This window comes from Hylaeus volcanicus, chromosome 5 (assembly GCF_026283585.1).
Source record: "Hylaeus volcanicus isolate JK05 chromosome 5, UHH_iyHylVolc1.0_haploid, whole genome shotgun sequence".
In the NCBI taxonomy this organism is placed as follows: Eukaryota; Metazoa; Arthropoda; class Insecta; order Hymenoptera; family Colletidae; genus Hylaeus; species Hylaeus volcanicus.
The window spans coordinates 27021689-27041566 of record NC_071980.1 but is presented as its reverse complement, the minus strand read 5'-3'; the positions used below and the strand labels follow the sequence as shown (position 1 = coordinate 27041566).

The 19878-nt window shown below is 48.6% G+C and overlaps 1 protein-coding gene across 3 annotated transcripts in view; it reads right to left on the bottom strand.

The window, feature by feature from the left end:
* LOC128876337 (protein O-mannosyl-transferase TMTC2) overlaps positions 1 to 19878 on the bottom strand; it is a 158350-nt gene that overhangs the window by 67884 nt on the left and 70588 nt on the right. For all 3 annotated transcript variants that reach the window (XM_054122606.1, XM_054122604.1, XM_054122605.1), the window contains exons 2-4: positions 7927 to 8167; positions 6973 to 7269; positions 2198 to 3083 (exon numbers count right to left, since the gene is read on the bottom strand). In XM_054122606.1, the coding sequence (XP_053978581.1) occupies positions 2198 to 3083; positions 6973 to 7269; positions 7927 to 8167 (1424 nt within the window). The remainder of the gene's footprint in view (positions 1 to 2197; positions 3084 to 6972; positions 7270 to 7926; positions 8168 to 19878) is intronic.

Genomic DNA, 19878 nt, shown 5'->3' with positions numbered 1-19878 from the left:
CTGACGGCGCGGCGGGAGCTACTGTTTTAAATCAGTCACGATAAATAAACGCGATAAATCGCCTCGGGGCATATTTCATCGTCGCGCGATCCCATCGAGCTATGCCCGTACTATACGGTTTGGCACACGGCAGCTTGGCTAACTTGGATAACTTCTAAGAAATGTACCTGAAATCGAGGGGATTGTTTGCTATAGCCTCGAAGCATGTAACGTGATCGAATACGCACGATAAAGAGATCTTTTTCTCAACATTTTCTAATCATCCCCTTCGCTAATCAAACGTCACGCACAGGGGTGGGTTTAGGACGAGTCAGGGAAAAGTAAAAACAAAGAAAGAATCCACCACGCAGTTTCCTAACCAGAGAACCGGGATCGGAACTTTTGTATAAACTGTCTCCGCATCGGACTATCTTCTTTCAGCGCTCTCTAACTTCTACGAATCAAAGAATACGTTTGCTTTTCTCTGTTTTTTTTTTTTATAAAAAGTCACGGGGAAACGTGTTAATTGAAAATCTGGGTTATTGCTCGCTGCGAGTTAGTTACTACAGAGTAACGTAAAATTGGAGCGTAACGTTTCTCGCGTTCTACTCGTCAAATTTGTACTTTTATTTCCAGGAGAGAACGGTTAGCGCGAACGCGCGTAAAAAAAAAGCGCTATTTTATATTTCCGTGCAGTCGGCGGCGGATGCAACACGGTAATACGCAATTTCTGTTGGCGCAATTAAAATGCGTCGCGATCCAGCCGAGCGGCTGGTTTGATGGTGCCGATGCCAGGTTGTAACGGCCGCTGGAAGGGTTGTTGGCGGATGTAACCAGGCGTTTGCCTCGCGTGACCGTCCCTCTCGTCGCCCGCCTACACCCGCGAGCGCTCTTTTCGCGCGAAGATTAAAAGGGAAACAATGCAGGGGACGCGACAAAGCGAGGCGCATCGCGGAAACGCTCAACCGGCGTACCAGTTCTCGCTGAACGAGCGTTACAAGGTATATTACCGTGCTGGAATGAAGTTGTCCGGGACTCAACGGAAATAAGCAACCGCGATAATGGTTTTGGAAGCGGCCGAGAGAAGCCAGCGACGGGAAAGGAGATCCGGGCGGGTGCATCGGACGGTTCAGGGGGTAATTAGGATGGTCTGGAAATCGTATGAAGCGGTCGGAGTAATCTTAGATCGGGCAGATAGGTCGTAAAAACGAAGACGGATGCGCAAGAACCGACAGAGACGGATAAGGGAAGCGGTAAAACCTCGAGGAGGGTAAGAAAGTCGCCGGGAAACCGATGCACTCCACTGCTGTGTTTGTATCACCGAATTGATTCATCGAGTGGGAGCAACGACAAAGGAGAAAAGAGAGGAAGATAATTCGTTTATTACACCCCGTGGAATAAGGTTGCCCGTATTTTCGTCTACGAATATTTAAAGGTAGTCGCGCGAGAAACGTAGCAAAGCGAGCGAATAGAAAAATTCGACGTGGAAACTGTAGGTTGAGTCGGAGAATAGAATCGGAACGGTCGTAATTTCGCAAACGCGGAGGGTCGACCTCCTCGAGACCTCTGGACGCGGACGGCGCAATCGGAAGACGGATAACGATCAAAATTATAACGCGGGGACGCGGAAAATGGCGAGCAACGAACGATGGAAGGAGTGTAACGACTGCGGAGGTAGCCAGCGAAGGTATAGACGTGTTTAACGGAGATAGATAAAAAGTGGGACGAAGACGGATAAGAGGTACGATAAAAAAAAAAAGGCGCGCGAGAGGCGTGGGTGGGTAACGGAGAGGGTGACTTACCGCGTCCCCCTATCGCATGTCGCGTATCCGCCTTCCCAAGCAATTTTATGTACGCGGTAGGCGGATCGCTGGCTAGCTGGAAGTTCGAGATGAGAGGATGGATAGCGAGAGCACGGCCGTTGGCAGAACGTTGTATAACGAGAGAAAACTGCGAGCGATATCCGACGAACGAGCTGATTTTCATTTCACCGTAGCGAGGGTAGGTATATTTCGTCCCCACAGACGTATCTGGTTTCGATCATGGGAGCCGCTCCGTTTATCATAGCACGCGACGTTTTGTTATCATCATCTTTTTAATTGTATCGCGCACCGTACGCGAGCCGTATCTTTATGGACGCGTTCTTTTCTTCCTTCGGTAAACCGACAATTTCTAATCGTACGTACTTCCTAAACACGTAGGTATATGCGATACTCACCCTTCGGCGGATTAACGTTGAGAGCGGACCTGTAGAGGCTCTCCTCGTCGAACCAGTCGGCATTCCTGAGGATCGTCTTCGCCGACATAAGGGACACCAGCACGACCGTGGCGAGCAATACCGATCTGCCTCGCCTTCTGGACCCGCTTTTCCTGGCTATTCGATAACATCCAGATATGGAGGCTCCTACGATCAGGCAGGCGCCAACGCTGGGCAAGTAGAGAATCCTCTCGGCTATAACGAAGCCCACGTAGAAGAAGAGGTTGCTGGCGGGAAGAAAGGGAAGCACGAGGAAGCCCAGCGATACCACGACACTCGTCGCGGCGGCTTGTCTGCTCGCGAACCCGTTGCTCGAGGTCATCGAAGACCCCAGCCCTGTTCTCTTCGCGCAGTGACAATCGCCGAACGGGCCGTTGTTGTTGTTCGCGGCTCGACAGCCGTCCGTGTGGCAGCCCCCGGCGCGTCTTCCGGCGCAAACGGGGCACCTGGACGCGTAACGCGGGTAAGCCTGCACCAAGCTCAACGAAGAGTCTCTGGCCGAGCGACGAAGAGTTCTGATGGCCCAGATCGACGTACCGATCAACGCCGCGTACAGGCAAACCGACTCGAGGTTCCTGACGTCCAGGATGCTCGTTACCCTCGGCACGGCGTCCATCGACCAGTCGAAGCTCAACGTGCTGGGGCAGAGCAACATTTTTACGCTGGCCGCGGGTAGATAGAGGAACGTCAGACCTCGCGTTAAACGAGACGGATGTCTCGCAGTGGGATTGTCCGCGCTGGCGAATTCCGGCCTCGTACCCGTGATCCTCAGCCTGCCGAGGACCAGAAGGGCCAGACTTCCGGAGAGGACGCCCACGCTGCGGGCGCGCGTCAGGCCGCAGTTCACCTGTAACGATAGCCAAACAAGTATTTGTCGACGTATCGATTTCAGCGAGTTATTCGTAAAGTTGATACAGCGAGGATATCGCCGGTAGCAACAAATTCTGAAACGAAACATTAATGAAATATCATTCAAGCTGAATCCCTTTTAACGCGACACCCGGTTGAAATAAATAAAGCACCGAAACAGAGTTTGCCCGAGTCGCCGCGATTCGAACAGAATTCTCGCGTGTGTATCTCGAAATATTCATACGCTTTTAACGAAACGACGCGCTAAAAGGGTTGGATGCGAAAGCAGATACGAATACATGAAACGAGAACATTAATCGAGGCTTCGTCCAGCCGCGACATAGACGACGTTTCGCACGTAATTAAATGGAATCTTAATAACGATAACGTATGTTTGAATCGAGAACGGACCACCTAGGTTCCCCGCTTCGAGGGTAATTTAACCGAAATGTCTCGTGTCCGAGAGCACTTTCCAAACTAATTTGACCGGGCAGTGCAAACATACTCCGACGTCCAAAGGAGTCGCCATTCCACGTCGAAAAGATTAATTTACAGGAAATAACCCCTCGGCGGTTTTTAGGTATCCGGCAAAGCAAGAAACGCCGACGCGTTTCCGTACCTTCACGACAAAATGTTGAAAGCGACAATAGTTTATTTCACGAGCGAAACGGTAACGAAGAGCGACGAGAATGATTCGATTTTGCTGAAAGTCTAATGCAACGTTTCATCGAAATTCACTGCTTCTTTCGTTATTAAAGGATCGCTGGGATGTGCTGGATGACCTGGCCGATAAATAAAGACAAAAGTTGACCGGACGATGGTTCGAATACGAGCCGAGCTGGAGAACGGAAATGCTCGTTCGAAACTGGGCCGTGTTTCCGTCCTTTCGAAAACCGTCCCCGCAAATCCGAAACGGAGAAATAAAAGTAGAAACGCGCAGCGACTATAATTGCAGTTGGTTATCGCGAAGTCGGGAGGAAAGCGCGCGCACCACGCTTAATCGACGTCGACGCACTCGAAAGTCGGCGTCCCGGGTAAATGAGAAGCAACGTCGAAAGCTTTTAAAGCGAGTCGACGGCGACATTTTAATGTTAAATTGCAGGTCCGTGGAAGAAGTTGCGGTGATAATTACGAGCTTCAAAATTGCACGGACCTTGTCGGCTACGACGATTGCAACTTTGCGATGTATGGTTTGAAATATTTTTACTTGAAAATGATCACGGCGTATTTTCGCAAATGCGTAATAAATATTGGTAATCGCAGGAGAGTTTGGAAGCTGCGATTAACGGCTGTCTCGCGAAAGCGGGTTGAATTTCGGGTAATCGAGGAACGATAGCTCTCTTCTCCTTCTCCCTCTGAAACTGCTAGGAAGTTTGCGACAGGTCGGCGTTGTCGAGAAGGAATAATTCGCAGGGGTAACGTAACAGGGTTACTGGATGATGGTGGCATCGCTGGTGTCGTCGTAGCCGGCAATTCTGGCCGGAAGTACGGAAACAAAGGACTCCTTTGGCGAAAGGAGGAGAGGACAATTAACGGTAACACTGCGTCGCGAGCCAGGCGGCTATCAACGGCGATAAATTAGATCGCGCCGAGGGCGATATCGTTGTACGAATGCACGTATTAATAATTTACCCCTACTGGACCGTTGTAGGGTCAAAATTTGAGTTTGATCGTGAACGGTATCGGCAATTATCTGACATTCATGTTTCAAGATTATTTCCCTAGTTCTCCGATGTCTCATCCGCTGCGTGCATAGTTTCTCGCCCGAGAAACATACCGGAAAATGACAGTAGAAGAAGTTCTATAGCGACGGTGACGTTTCCGCTTTCCAATAGAGCGTAGCAACATTCTTGGTCGAACGCAACCGGCAAGAAACTCGCGCAGGAAACGATTTTCCTTGGTTTCGCGCGCTAGAAAGGTTAGCGCGGAGACGATGGAACAGGAAAGGTGGAGGTACGAGGAATAATAAGAGGAAAAATATGGGGAAAGTGAGAAAAAGGAGGCAAAAGGGTAGAGAACTGCGGAGGACAGGCACGAAAGAGCCAGGAAGATCGAGTTCCCGCGCGACGCTACACTCGGAGGGGCGTCGGGGAATGCGAACGACCCTTGGCACCCCTCCAACCCTACGAGGGTGGCTAGGTTGGCTGGTTGGTCCGCGACATGCATCACACCAGGCGTCTGATGCATCCAGCGCATCCGGATGCAATGTGCTCGAAAGGCGAACGGCTGGAGGCTCAGGCAAAGGCTCTAGGTGTGCCTGGAGGTGGTTCGAAGGTGGTTAAAGCTGGCTCGAGCTAGTTGAACGCGGCTGGAGATGGCTCACCGTGCATCAGCCTGCTGTCTGCAACAGGATCGCTGGTTGGCTCGAGTTTGCACATGGTGCAGCGCAGTTGCGTTATCGGTTACACGCCTATCTGCCGCCTGTGCGCGTTCCCAAATCCTCGGTACACGGTGTCTCGGAATCCGCGAGCAATCAACATTTTACCAGGCGGTGTAGGACGCGAGGAAACTCTTTCTTAAAAAAATACGCGAATACATGTGGAATGTTCGAGAAAGAGATCGAGGATACTTTGGATCTACTTTTCGACCGTTGGGTCAACGATTACTCGCGTTGTCGCGTATCTTCGATCACCCAGTGTAGACGGACGAGATTCGAGAAACTAGCCAGGAATTCGTGGAATACGAGCGCACGTGCGCCGCGCATTATCACGCGAAGACCCATTAGACGGGCGCAATGAATTCTCCGGCACCGCCGGTTGCTTATAATTACCGAGACCCCGGTACATTTATGGATAATCGTATCTCGTCACCTATTCGCGTCTCGTTATCAATTCGTTTCCGCGGTTCGCATGACCCCGCCCGTTCGTCTACTTTCCCTCGTCAAGGGTAATTTGATCGCGTCGTTCTACTAGACCAGTCCATTTTCGGTTGTTAATATTCGTAATGGCAGCCGGAAGCGCGGACCAACGCAATCCTCCGTAATGCAACTCTCGAAACGTTAATTTACGCTAATGTGTCCGGGACACGTGAGGAGCGGCGCGGTTCGACGAACTTTGTCGCTTTGCGAACGCCCGGAGCTGGATTGCTCGAGCTCGTCAAAGTACTGTGTGGGTATAAACTAATACTCGAACTTGCGAAAACGTGTATTAAAAGTTGATCAGAGGGGGTGGGGTGTCGCCTGCGAAAATCCGCGAAGAACAAGAAATTTTAGGACCGCAGGAAAAGATTCACGGTCTCTAGAATTTGATAGGCCGTGGCCCGATTTATAAATTCTGGAGAGCAGTTACAGCGTACATTCGACGAGGTCGTAAGACGAGCGAAATTGAGTTGTAAAATGTAAATTCCGGGCGACCACTGACTGGAGATGCGGTCCGTAAATCCGCGAGTGCGGTCCACGGTCCAAGACTGAGCGTCGAAATAGACTTGCGAATGGCGCGTTATTCGATCTGCTTTCGCGCGTTCTCACAATTCTTATGAATAAATGTTCTCTCACCCATAGAGAGAGATTTTTACTGGATTAACGTACCACGAGTATCCAGTTATCGCGACCGCTGTATGTTTTTCCAACACACCGGTCGTTTCGCATGATTTATGTGAGGCAGTTAAACTGCTTCGGAGCGATAACGGCTAATGTTACATTATTGAATTAAATCCGATCCATTTTACTCGGTTACTGTTGGAACATTAACATCTAAGAAATTAGGTTGTCTATTTATAAAAACCCACACAAAACAATTGAGTGCAAGCCACGAAAGAACTATTCGCGACGAAGGATTGTTCGTCGATTGATTTTTTTTTGTATCTACGATAGTTTAGGCATTATCGCTTAAAAATTTAGCTGTCTCACCCTGTATCGTTACTACAGGAAGGTTATCGAAGGGACTGACCTTTCGGTTCGATTCGCCGCGACAAAGTTCCCAAAGGAGGCACAGGGCGAGGGAGGATATTCCGGTTTCTTTGGCGAGGGTGGCCAGAGTCGAAGAGACGAGGGCCAGCAGCAAGAGAAACGGCGATCTTGCCTGATCGCAGTGGGCGCAGTACGCCAGGAAGGCTGCCAAGGTCAGTAAGCAGGCGAGAATGTCGGCACGACCAACTATGCCGGCCACGGCTTCGCTGTGAATCGGGTGTGCCGCGAAAAGGAACCCGGTGATTGCGTGCCCGAGATTGTTTCTTCCTGGCAAAACCTGCAACATGAGAAATATGCGGTGAATAGGTGGGCAATGAAGAAGAGAAAGTCCCCGTCAGTTGTCGATATCTAGCGTTTGATTTGAAACGTCGTCCAGTGGTTTCTCGTAGCGCAGGGATTCGTATATTCCATAAAGAAGCCGAGGCAGAAAGGGTTCTCACGGTTACGGACCGATTCCCGTAGAGGCTTTGCTGTTACTCGGGGGATTAAACGCGAAACAGGTAAAAGCGCGAAAGGAACCGAAGCTCTTGAAACGAAACATCCGGATTTTCCGCTTTAATCCGCCTTTCCATTACGTTACCCGCGCGTTGGCGCGGCGACGCGCACATCTGTCAGAGCAAAAGCGCATCGCGGCCAGTTATTAATGCAATATTCCCTGAATTAAATGGACCGGTAAAATTTTATTTCCAACGGCAGCCGTAACGTCTGGCATTATCAACTTTGCGTGACGTACGCTCTACAGGTGTCACTATTATCTCGTTTTCTGCCGCTCCGACGTAAAACCTGGCCGACGAGCGGAGCTACCGCGTTAATCGAAAAGTAGACGAACGTCGAGTCTCTAGCTGCGCCTCGGCACGCCCGCGGCGCGTTGTCTCGCTGAAATTAGCTTCTCCGTCGAATAACCGATAACATTTAAATGGAAACGACAATTTACCTTCCTGGCTACTCTGACCACGAGCACGGTGCAAGCCGCGTGCAAAGCGACGTTCACCAAATGGTAGCCCCACGGCTCGAGACCGTTCAGCAGATGATTCAGACGAAACGTCGCCACGCAGAGCGGTCTGTAGCTGCCGTGGGAGCCTCGATCGTTCAGGGGCGTTCCCCAAAAGTCGTTCTCCAGCAGCCGATCCCACGGTGTGCTGGCCAGCAGGTCCGGATTCGTCAGGATGGCCCTTCTGTAATCGCACGAGAGAGATTACGTTAGCGTTACTACGACGTCGAAGACAATTACGAAGAATAATCCCGATTGGAATGTCGATCCCGATAGGAGATCTCCTGTTTTATCTCTTTGTACGAGATAAATTCTATCGTAATACGTAACAATGTATTTTGAATAGAAACGAGTAATTGTCATCGCGACGTTTTGCATGTACGGAACATAAAAATTTGCCATTCGTCCAGACCGTACACGGAACGAATGTTTTTACAATTTCCAGCGGGAGTTGAACGTTTCAGAGTTGTAAAAACACGGGACATGGTCTCTCCATCGAGGTCCGATGCAACAGCCAATTAACCATCACGGCATATGGAACGTATACGCAACACCGGGTTCGTTTACTCAGAGAAAGGAAAATATACTTCGTACCTTCGGGGCGTAAGTGGCACGCGCGTCCATCAGAATCGTACACAGACGAACAGTTAAAAGGACTTGATCCAATTTCCTTCCGCGCAACAGCCTCGGCGATCGCGCGGAACGATTTAACGACTACTCGTGCCCACGAGTGCTCTCCGTTCCGTCCACAAAGCGACGTAATAGGACGTTTTTCGCTCTACCGCGGTTTTTAAATCTATTTTTACTTCGCGGCCGGCAAGACCGCGGCCATAATTCATACCTATTTGCATTGTACTTTCGCGATGCGCTTTGCGCCGCTTTCACAGGGCATCCTCGTGTCCGTGCAATTAGCAGTCGCCGTTCAATTAATAACGATGACTCGAAGAGTGTTTCTGGCGTCGTGGCTCGCGACCTGTTTCATTCGTGCCCCAGTAGTTGTCAACGGTAACGTTCCGTTCTTGAATTGAAATATACGTTGTAATTGTTCGTGTTACCCGCAGCCACTGTCCGTAAAACCATAAATACCGCGTGTTTATTCTTAAGGGGTATCATCCCAAGCCGATAAACATCTATTCCTATATCTACCTATCATCTACGTATGCATCTACCTATCAATTCCTGTTGCTCGGGTTTCGCGACGCGCGCGTCATTTTCACAGCGTTGTCTGTCGATGCGGCGTGCCTGAGGCATTTTAATCGACGAACGATCGATATTCACGAGTACCGACGCGACGGGAACGCAATGTTTCGGCTCGTCTCGAGACTCCGATACCAGAGGCGACGCATCCGAGCCGCTGTCAGGGGAAATGGAACCGGAGCTCGATGAACGCCGGGCCAATAATTTCGCATTCCTCGAACCTTCGATAAGCCGCGCCCTCCTCGATTCGTATTGCATTTTCTACGTGAGTCGAACGCGATCGACAACGGTAACAACCTCTCCTTTTTTTTTTTTAGGCTGGGGGGCGAGGGTTATATCGAGCACCTGTTTCCCCCATTACTGACAGGGAAATTAAATCGAAGTAGGTATCGGGTGATACTGTTTTCTGCGAGGATACTTTAGGATACCTATCGTTTACTTTCATCGTTTCAACTTCTTCATGCTTCGTAGTCACGATTTATGATAAGATTTATAGTAAGAAATTATCGTCGTTACCCAGGGTTCTCGTGGACCACAGATTAGCGTCCGATAATCGATTTTCCCGGATGGAAAATGGCACCGACCGCGTGCAAATGAATTACGGCAACGTTCCCTCGTTTCGCTGGTTTTTTTTGCTTGGTCTTATTAAGTCGCAGCGTCGAAGCGCGGTTCGCAAAGTATGGATAATAAAATTTTGTAAAATTGCAGCGAGAGGCGCGGCGGGAGACTAACAATTAATCTCCATTCATGCCGATTGCAGCATTCCGTGCTTTTCGTCCGGGCTTCGCGGCCATCGCCTCGTTTGGGGGACATTTCTCGGAAAAGGATCCGTGGAAAAGACAAGCACTTTTTATCGAACGCTGTCGCGATTTAATTCGCGGCTACCATTCCCGCTCGGCTCGTCGAAATTATTCCACTCCCGTTGCTGCAGTTGCGACCGAACGCGGTTTATAATCTAACCGTGGACAGAAAACTTTCCAGAATCGGATCGGAGAACTTCACCGCGATTTCTGCCAATTGAAACGTGAATTGTTAATTAACCCTTTATGCTAAGAGAATTTTTTTAGTGCGCGCGATTAGCAACTCCGAGGAAATTTCGCGACGGCGCCTCTGAAAACCAAGAGCGGCTCTCCTCTCGGAATATTCATTACAAAATTTAGATAGCTTTGATCTGGTACGTTTACCAATTCCACGAACGCGAGAGCTTTCGTTAAGCGTTTACTTATAAATTCTGATGGACGATCCACGTTGCCGTTGTTACGAGTACTTGAACGCGAACGACTGCGTCGCGACGTTAGCGTAAGCGAGATTTACAATCTCGCAGAATTCATTAGAACGGTGGCACCCGCTCCGGAACAATCCTCTTTGGCAGTGCTCGAGAGTTTCGTTCCCTCGATTTCCAGAGGCACGAAGCGCCACTCGACATATCTGTACGAGCAGATGGCGCGTGAACTTTCCCCCCTCGCAGTGTGTTTATTTTGTTTTCCGTGTCTCTCCGAGCGACGGGGGTTGGACGCGAAAATTGTTGGTAAAAATACAACGTCCGTCTCAGTGTTCGTCGTTTCGATTGTCGCTCGCGATAATATCAATCGATTATTAATGCCAAAAATTACCGAACGACGGGTCCGCGTCGTTCGGCTGGAAGCAGACAAGTTTAATGAAAATACATCGACTGGAAAAATAAACTGTCGCTCGACGTACCGCCGCGGCGCGGCCGAAGCGAATAAAATTTCGCCTCCGGTTGCCAAGTAATTACGTCGTTAATATAGCCGAACGAATGAGCACCAGGCTAAACCACGAATTTGTTTACAGTTAACCGTTAACCCCTCGTGATCACATCCCATTGGCTTTGATATTTCGAGCGTTATCGCCGCCCATAAGCCTCTTAATAAAAAGTAAGAGCCGCGCTTACAGTATTTCTCCATGCGTAACAACGTTTCCTTTCTCGAACATCGCATAATCCGCGGTATTAGTCGACCGCATCAGTGATATTAAGCAACTGTCGGAACTGTCAAGAAACAGGGACACTTGGTGCTCCCCCGCTCTCTCCTCCTCGTGCACACACTTTCCGTCTCTGTGTGTGTATACCAGTTCGCGGTATACCCCGAGGACCATTTCTGACAGTACACGTGACGTTAATGAAACTCGGTCCCGGATCTAACGGAGCAGCCCGAGACGTGACTGCGCGCGGAGGGTTCAAGCCGGAAGGGGTACTCTTCTGGCCTCCTCGCGATGGTCGGGGCTAATACGTGTAGAACCCCTTTAAGCCTCTAGTCGACTTACGTAAGGCCGGGCATGTCGATTCAATTTTGTCTAGGTTCTTCGGGCGTACTTCGAATCGGAAAGCGCTTAGCGACGGATCAAATTAGAATTATTCGCCGGCCCTCCGACGTGGAAACGAATTAATAAATTATTCCGCTGCCTCGTGGATCGAGTCTCCCACCCTTATCGCCGCAGCTATAGGTATATAGACGCGTACACCGCGAGCCGATATTAAAATCGACCGATGATTAATCTCCGTGGTCATACGGCTCGCGTGCATCGGCGTACCACGCGAAAGAGTGGAAAAGAGAGGTCGACTAAGTGGCAAGCTGGGCACACGAACAAGGATAACTGTCCTATCGATTCCAGCCAGTCTCTACAGCGAGTCGACTAAAAGCTAGGCATTACTACTTCGTCGACCGCGCGACGTTTCCTCGCAAGGGAACGATCGCTTTGATTGACGCAGGATCAAGAGGATTTTCGCGAATTTTATTCCGATAACGAAACGAACCCGATTCAACAGCGGACCAAGTATAAACGTAATTAAGTGACATTGTACTCGATCTCAATTGCAAATGACACTTATTTCGCGACGATCAGATTTTGTTTTTGTTACGTTAACAGCCGTATCGATACCTATTCGTATCATACGATATCTGTACGTTCGGTATTCATTTCATACAAAATACGTGCTGTGCGCAATTTATACATACCGGTACGTTTGTGTAGATATTTAAACGGTTTCATATAAAATGGTGCATTTTTTTTTTTATCTGGTATCGATAGTACCGATTCCAATACCAATTAACGCCGTACTTCGCAAAACGATTTTTAATCAAACCTCGAACTCATTGTACGGCGTAGAGAAAAGAAACTCGGTGCAGGTAGTCGTTAATCGTGGATAATCGTCGACGTATCGACTTTAAAAATTATAAGAAATACAAACTCGGTTTCTATTCGACCGAAGATGAGACGGAACGTTTAGAGTAAGAGGAACCGAGACCGTAACAGTTCTTGCAATAACCGGGAACTAGAACACAGTTTGAAAGCTGACAGTAACTAACGCTAAGTGGTCCGGATCGAGTAACCGAGTCCCAGCTTCTAACAACTCCGTAGCAAGTAAGATTTATACCCTATGTGTCCGAGTTCTCTCTGAGCTGCGACTGAATCATCATTGAGGCAATAGGTACTCGACTGATACCGAACTTAGGTACAGTTTTGGCTAAAAAGATATAATATAACAGAGTATCAAATGATAGATCTTACGCGCGTTGAACGGATCTTGCGCGAATATGGACTTCGACGCGCAAGTTAAGATATGTAGTAACTTGCGATGCTTTGAGAAACATTGGTTTTTTAGCAAATTTATTATCGATGATGTGGAATCAACGGAAGGCAGACCATTCGATAACCCCGCTACCTTGCGCGAATCTGTTTCCGTGCGCGTACATCGTAGATTTGAAAAATCAAAGCAACGGGGCGACGTTATAAATATTCACGTGTAATTTCGCGACAGATGACAATTTAATTTCACGATACGGCATATTTAATCTCGATTCGACGGGAATTATTTATCGGGAGGAAAGGAAGGGGGGCGAACGAGGGGGAGGACAGCGTGCGCGTTAAATTCTTCGGCATCGGTCGACGCAACGCTTCGTTCATTCCCCGTGAAACGATATTTCACGCGCGCGCCGCCCCGGATGAAATTCGATAACGTTCAGGTGGCGGTTCGACGCTGGCGAAATTTTCGCTGGTCCGCGAGACATCGTTGCGAAATTCCGAAAACGTGGCCGAAATTCAAAAATGGAATATCGCCGGTGAAATAATGTGTACACAAATTTCCTTTTTTTTTCGGTCTCGGACCAACAATCTGTACGCAACTATAATAATATATATTCGATCACGGCTGAAAACACGGCGGGACGTAGATGGCCGAGAGAATAGAAATTCGCGCGTCGACTGGATACCGCGGCGCTCTTTCGGCGAGAAGCTTCCTACGCGATCCCTCGGGGATGACGCGACGCCTGGCAATTTGCACGGCGTCCCCTCGCGTCACCAGCTTCTCTGCCCTCTCCGTCGTTGCTCTCCACACGCTGGTCTCGTCCTGCCGGAACGAAATCCCATTCCTTGGAAAGGAACGACGAAGGGACGCCGCTGGAGAAACCCAGTTAGAGGGGTTGCGCGAAACGGGTGTCCGAAGACCGAGAGAAGAACAATAAAACTGCCACGACGTAGGAGAGAGGGACACCGCGCGAGGCTCGACGACGCTACATTATGTCGGGCATTTCCCAGAAGATGGTCCCCGGACCGAGAACCGCGAAGATGTCGGCGAGGAAGGACCAAATAAATACCTGACTAAATCGCCCGGAAAACTCATTCCATCCTACGGAGCGTCTTTCGAAACTGTCCTCCGCCGCGGCTGGCGCTCGTTCGAGCGGCACACCGCGCGCCATTGATTGCCTTTCGTGCGATCCTCTCCTCCGTGCAATTTCGAGAGTGAGGCTTAAGTCACGTCTGCTAAGTGTGACGGGTGGAAAGTGTGGCCGTCGTAAGTTAACAGGGTACTTTTACACGCCTAGGAGGCTATTTAAAAATACATTTTTTTTTTTTTTCGTAATTGCTTCGAAACTAAATACATATTATTTCGTATATTAATTCGTCGTAGGATATCGTTCGGTAATCTATATGTATTATTGTTACGGTTGTTTCAGCGAAAACTAAAACGGGAATTCGTACATTTCATTAACATTAGCTTCGAATATACTGAATTTCGTAACACCTGCCAAATCTCATGGCAAGCCCCGATATACAAGCATATTCGAGTTTACAGAATGCATTACAGGGAATCTGTACGCTAATGAAAAGGATCAGGTGGAACTGACCGTTACGCGATGCGGTATTAAATGTAACATGTTCGAATGTTTTCAGAGAAGAAACAGCAAACATTTGGAACGACGAGCAAGCCAGCGCGAACCGTGTAAAAGGGAAATTGGGAAAATTGGGAAAATTGGTTCGCTTGGAGCATCGCGCGAAGAGGAAACTTTTGAATTACATTTTGTTGTTGATCCGTTGTAAATGCACGTTCGCGGGAATATTTATACTTTTGTCCAAGCTTCGCCGTTCAATTTTCCTTTGCGATAGCACCGTGTATTCGATACGTGGTCTCCTTTTGCCAATTTCGAACGGAACTTATCCGACTAGAAGAAAACGTAAACCCGGTTCGATATGTGAATTTCTAAATAACAGCGTGTGCGCGATAAAGCTAAAATTGTAATTGAAATGTTGAAAAAGTATAATCCAGGAAAACATTACCGGCAATTAAATCATCGGATGGTTCGTGGAGCGAGAACGCTTATTCGCGATAATTGGCGAAATGGTAAAATGTGCAGCTCTCGTGTAATCGACGAATCGCGGTTCGACGAGGTTTCAGGGAAACCGTAAAATCGTTACACTGGGTAATTTCGCTTATTGAATATTTTACGAGCGCCGGCAACATCTTACGCGCGCTCGTGCAGTAGTATAACCACGAAATGGGTCAGACACGGTAATCAGAGAGCCGAAACTTCGACGGTGGTTGGCGTCGTAAAACGACCATCGCGGCGCGAGCGAATACGGAAACAATAAGGTACACGGTGGAATTAGCGTCATCTATATACGTGCGACGATAACCAATCGAAGAGTCGCTTTACGACCACTTGTGGCCGTCGCGCGCCATTAGATGACACCGATTTTGGCCCCCGACTTAACTTAATTCTATCGTTGTTACAAAATGATTACATCCGACCATAGTATCACAATTAACAGACAATTTATTCCTTTTCGAGACGATTCGATGGATAGGTCGTGTCCAAGACATAAACGTAACGATACCCGAACACTTAAAAACAAGGTAAGAGTCATGTTCGGTCCGTGAACTCGGAACCGTTGTTTAATAACAGGCGTGCACGATTCTCCCGACTGCTCGATATGCATCATCGACCTCGATAAGATCCACAAGACTTTCGTGTACCTCGAAATAACGGAAGTTATCCAATCTCGTCGAGACGAGACCGCGAAGTCGATAAAGGGAAATATACCCCTCCTCTCTAGTATGCGTCGCGAATATTCAGATAGGATCTGTAAAACTGTGTCGGTAGCGTACAAGTAAATCATCCTTCGTGCCTGTCTTACTCGCCATGGAAATAAAGTTCTGACTTCGAGTCCGGAATTTATGAACCGATCGTTGAAATATTTCATTCCGTAGCTCCAGTTCTAATTTCGATTCGACGACTGGGACGACGAACGCGACTCTGTTGACTTGCGTGTCGCAAATAACAGAAGAAACACCCTACGTCCGGTCCACGATTCTTCTTCGTTCGCACGCGAGTCGTGTAAACGATTAAATATTTACCACGTTCGATTCCAAAGAGATTCTCTAGACGCGATTAACGTTGACCGGTGACCACTTGGTTTTCAAATCTATTTTCTCGTTTAAAGTCTATTTACTCGTTTGATTTGTTTGCCAGAGATAAATGTAAACCGTAAACTGTGTAAACAGAGATACGTCGCACGTGCTCGTGGGCATCGATCACGGAGAGAAGAGAAAAAAGAGCGCGGTTTCCAATCGAATTAGTGATTTCTAACGTTTGTTAAATGAATATACCGGAGTTCCTCGAAACGCGTGGTATATTTGAACAAAACTACGGTACGAAATCAAATTCAATCGTGCGAGGCCATCGCAACGAGAAAATTGTTTTCAAAAATTATTTATACGCGTACGATCGTTATTCGTTATCTCTAGTTCTGCTCGACTCCTTTTTTTTTTAAGGAACGAACAACTTTTCCACTAGAGTGGACAACGTTTGATTTTATTTTCGCAGTAATTACTTAAACGATCGCCTTCTAAGCAAAAATCCCCTTTCGCAATGCTCCCGGTGATCTGTCTACCTCGAGCTCGTGCGTCTCGTTGGCCAACTCGCAGAATGTTCGACGACCCATGGGGTTTCATCGAAAATCAATGCCGAAGCACACGCTGCCCTCCGGGCCGAAGTAATCAAAGACTCGATTAACGGGCCAGAGCGGCGAGTCGCGCAAGAAACCGCATTAAACTTCAAGGATCCGGCCGACTACTCGGTGGCCCGTGTAGTCCGATCCCCGAGTCTCTTTCACGCGTCCACGGTGTCAGTTTTTTTCTCGCTCGTGACGAGGGAAAAGCAGTGGGCGCTAAGAACGAGCGCAAGCCCGGTTCCCGCAGGGCTCGTGAAAATCGACGAGCGTAAATCGAGCCGCGTCCGGCCGGTTCGTTCGTCTTCTTTGAGGGGCGTGCTACGACGGCCAGTAGAGAAAGAACGTCGGTGGCCAGACGCGCGCGTATATAGATACCTTTTATACGGTGGAATCCAAGAACGTCGTAATAGAAACCCCTGACAGGGGTCAATCTCCTAACGGTCGATCCCGAAAAGCCGAGCCAGCTACCATTCATCGATCACCGTTCTCAATCCCGCCTTCGATCCAGACCTCGTTCCATTTACGAATAAGCCACCGTCGATGCTCGCTGCGAAATCATCCCTTCGACGTTCTGCATACCAGACATTCCACCTTCTACCCCTATCTCCTCTCTCTCTCTCTTATCCTCGTCTTCTGCTCTTAACTCGACCCGGGAAATACTTCGAAATTGATAACTGATTTCACGGGAATCGGCCTCGACGACGAAGCTCCTTCCGTTCGGGAAATCCGATTCGATTCCAAATGACTGGAATTTGTCGGCGTTTTTATAAATCTTACTAATATTTATCATTTAATCACGTATATGAACGAGTGGAAGCGAAGTATGCCTAACATAAAAATCACGCGTCGAGAAAAACTTAACTCTTGGAAGCCTGATTTTCCAAGTTAAATTTCAAAAAATATCAATGTATTTATTGCAGTAATCAGATAAAGGGGAAAATAATAAGAAAAAAGTGTCCAATTTGAAACTCAAGGCATTTAAGGGTTAACGCTTTGAATTCGAAAAAGATACGCTGCGGGGGTTCGATGGAATGGTCGAGAGGTTTAAAAAGCATTTAATATGTTTCAACGCGAGCAACGATGGTATCGGCAGTTGTCGGTAATTTCCGACGATTTCAGCGTTCGGCCACGGTCCTCGAATTTGAAACAATACCATTGTTCGCGAACAGTGGTCACCGTTGACGACCATCACGATTTCGACGACAAGTTGAACGGAATACAGGGATAGCATTGATAGCGGTTGCGAGTCACAGCTCCTCGGGATATATAAAACTCACGAATATCGAGCGTTTCGATACCGAACCGTGTGTCCTTTTTTAACTCGATAGAACCGTCGCCTATTCGCGACCATTCCGGCGCGTAAAGGGAATCCTCTGTGTCTCCCCGTCGTTCGTAATATTTTATTTCGCGTGGAGTATGGCCTGCAGCCAGTGCCGTTTCACGGGTCCCGTGGAAAATCGCGTCCCATAGGTTTTCACGTATCCGAGGTATTTTCCCTTTTATCCATGGACCTCTGGCAGTCTGCCATCGTCAAAGACGACGACGAGTCCCTTCTATTTTCCCGCCGGCTCGTTCGGTAATAAAGGTATCCCCGGTTCTTCTCAGGTCCCCCTTCCCCGTGTGTCTCCATCTGTCCGCTCGTTTCCACTTCCAATCTTTTCTCCCGACGCGTTCGTTACGAACGACCGTCCATTAACGACCGTTAGAGGTGGATACCGATTGTGGCGTCATTTTCGAATCGCCGACCACTCATTGTGCTCGTAACAATGCAAATAAATCAAAATTATTAGCGACAGTTTAAGCAACGGAAATTCCGATCCCGAGTCCGGAGTACTAGATGCATTTCAAGCACCGTTTCGAATTATAATTTGAGGGATCGCGCGGGATTCCGTACGACTCTAAAACGACCGAATCTAATCCGCGCGGGCGATCGCAACGGGAGTGAAACAAGCTACTGAAAATTAACGCGGTAATTCAATTAACCGAGCTGAATGACGGAACGCAGGATGGAAGGAGCGGACAAGCCGAGCATCAGCTTTTAAGTTTTATTGAAAATATTCAACGAGATGGGCGGTATTTGATTAAAATTTCAATCGAGGTTTAAGCTAGCCTTTCGCTCGGCGCTTGTTTGAAGAATCGACGTAAATATTGGATCCTCGACGGTGCCCCGAGCGAAAATTCATCTCGGCCAGAATTGTCGTCTCGGCTGGTAATAATCGCCGGACGATAGTCGCGTCAAAGATACTTCAATGGGCGGAATTAATTCCGAAAATCAGGATATTTCTCATTTATCCTAGCCGAGCTTCCGTGAATCTCGCACGGAATACTGGAAAGGCAGCTCGGCAGCAACAACTGAGCGTTCGAGATCAACGGAGAACAAACTGGGATTTTGTAGAGAGTTTCTAGTATCGAGCAACTCTGACACAGATGCCCGACTCTACCCCCGCGCGAATGGAACAGCGAGTTTCTTCTGTTCCTAATATCGTCTCTTAAAATAGGAGTTTCAAAAATAGCAAGCTTGGCACGTTCGTATCGTAAAATGTAGATTCGACGAGCTATGCGTAATAACATTCGACTGAAACCGAACAGCCACCAACGGGCCAACTATTTCCCTTGTTTCTTCCGCCGCCCTTTCCGTACAGTCGTGTCTCTCCCAGTTATTGCATTCGCGGCTCCCAGCAAAGTTAAAGTTGTACAACAGACTTTGAAACGAATCGGTCCATCTCCGCACTCGGAATCTTCCGTCTGTACTTTTGCGAAAATAAATTCGTTTCGTTGCTTTCCTCTCGCGGGAAATCTCGTTAACCTTCGCCAACCTTAAAAACTCGATAGGCTGTCGTTCGATCTCTGACAAATCAGCGACGTAAAAATTAGGTCGCCGTGCTTTGTCGGTATCTCGTTTCGACTACGCCGGCTAAACACACGCGACAACGACGGGTAATTATCGTTAACCGGAATCAATTTCGGTCTCAGGAATTCTCGCCGCGAAATGGGACGGGGCGCGACGCGACGTTACGAGCGTCGCGAAATCGTTTTCTCGCGACGGCCGAGTATTCCATGGACGATAAACGCCGTAAGGAATGGATACCGTCGGTTCGCAACGACAGGTAAATCCTCGTCGGCACGGTTCGCCCGGTAGTCGCATTATACAGGCAAAGTACGTAGTCGTCGTCGATATTGGCGACACGGTCGGCAGTCGTAAAAGATTCTCTCGTGCAAGCAGGGGAGCGAAATCCTCTCCCGTGATCGGAATAACGAGTCCCATCTGAGCGCTGGGCGATCGAGTGTGCGTAAATGGGACCCGCGAGGGCGAAGAAAAGTTTCCAGCGGGGTGCTGCGGAAGGTGGGACAGGGGGGAACGCGTTTCGAGTGGCGTTCGAGGAACGCGGAGTCTGATTTCCAGGCGACGCTATGAATTTTATTACGAGCCTCGGTTGGCCGCGCGAATTC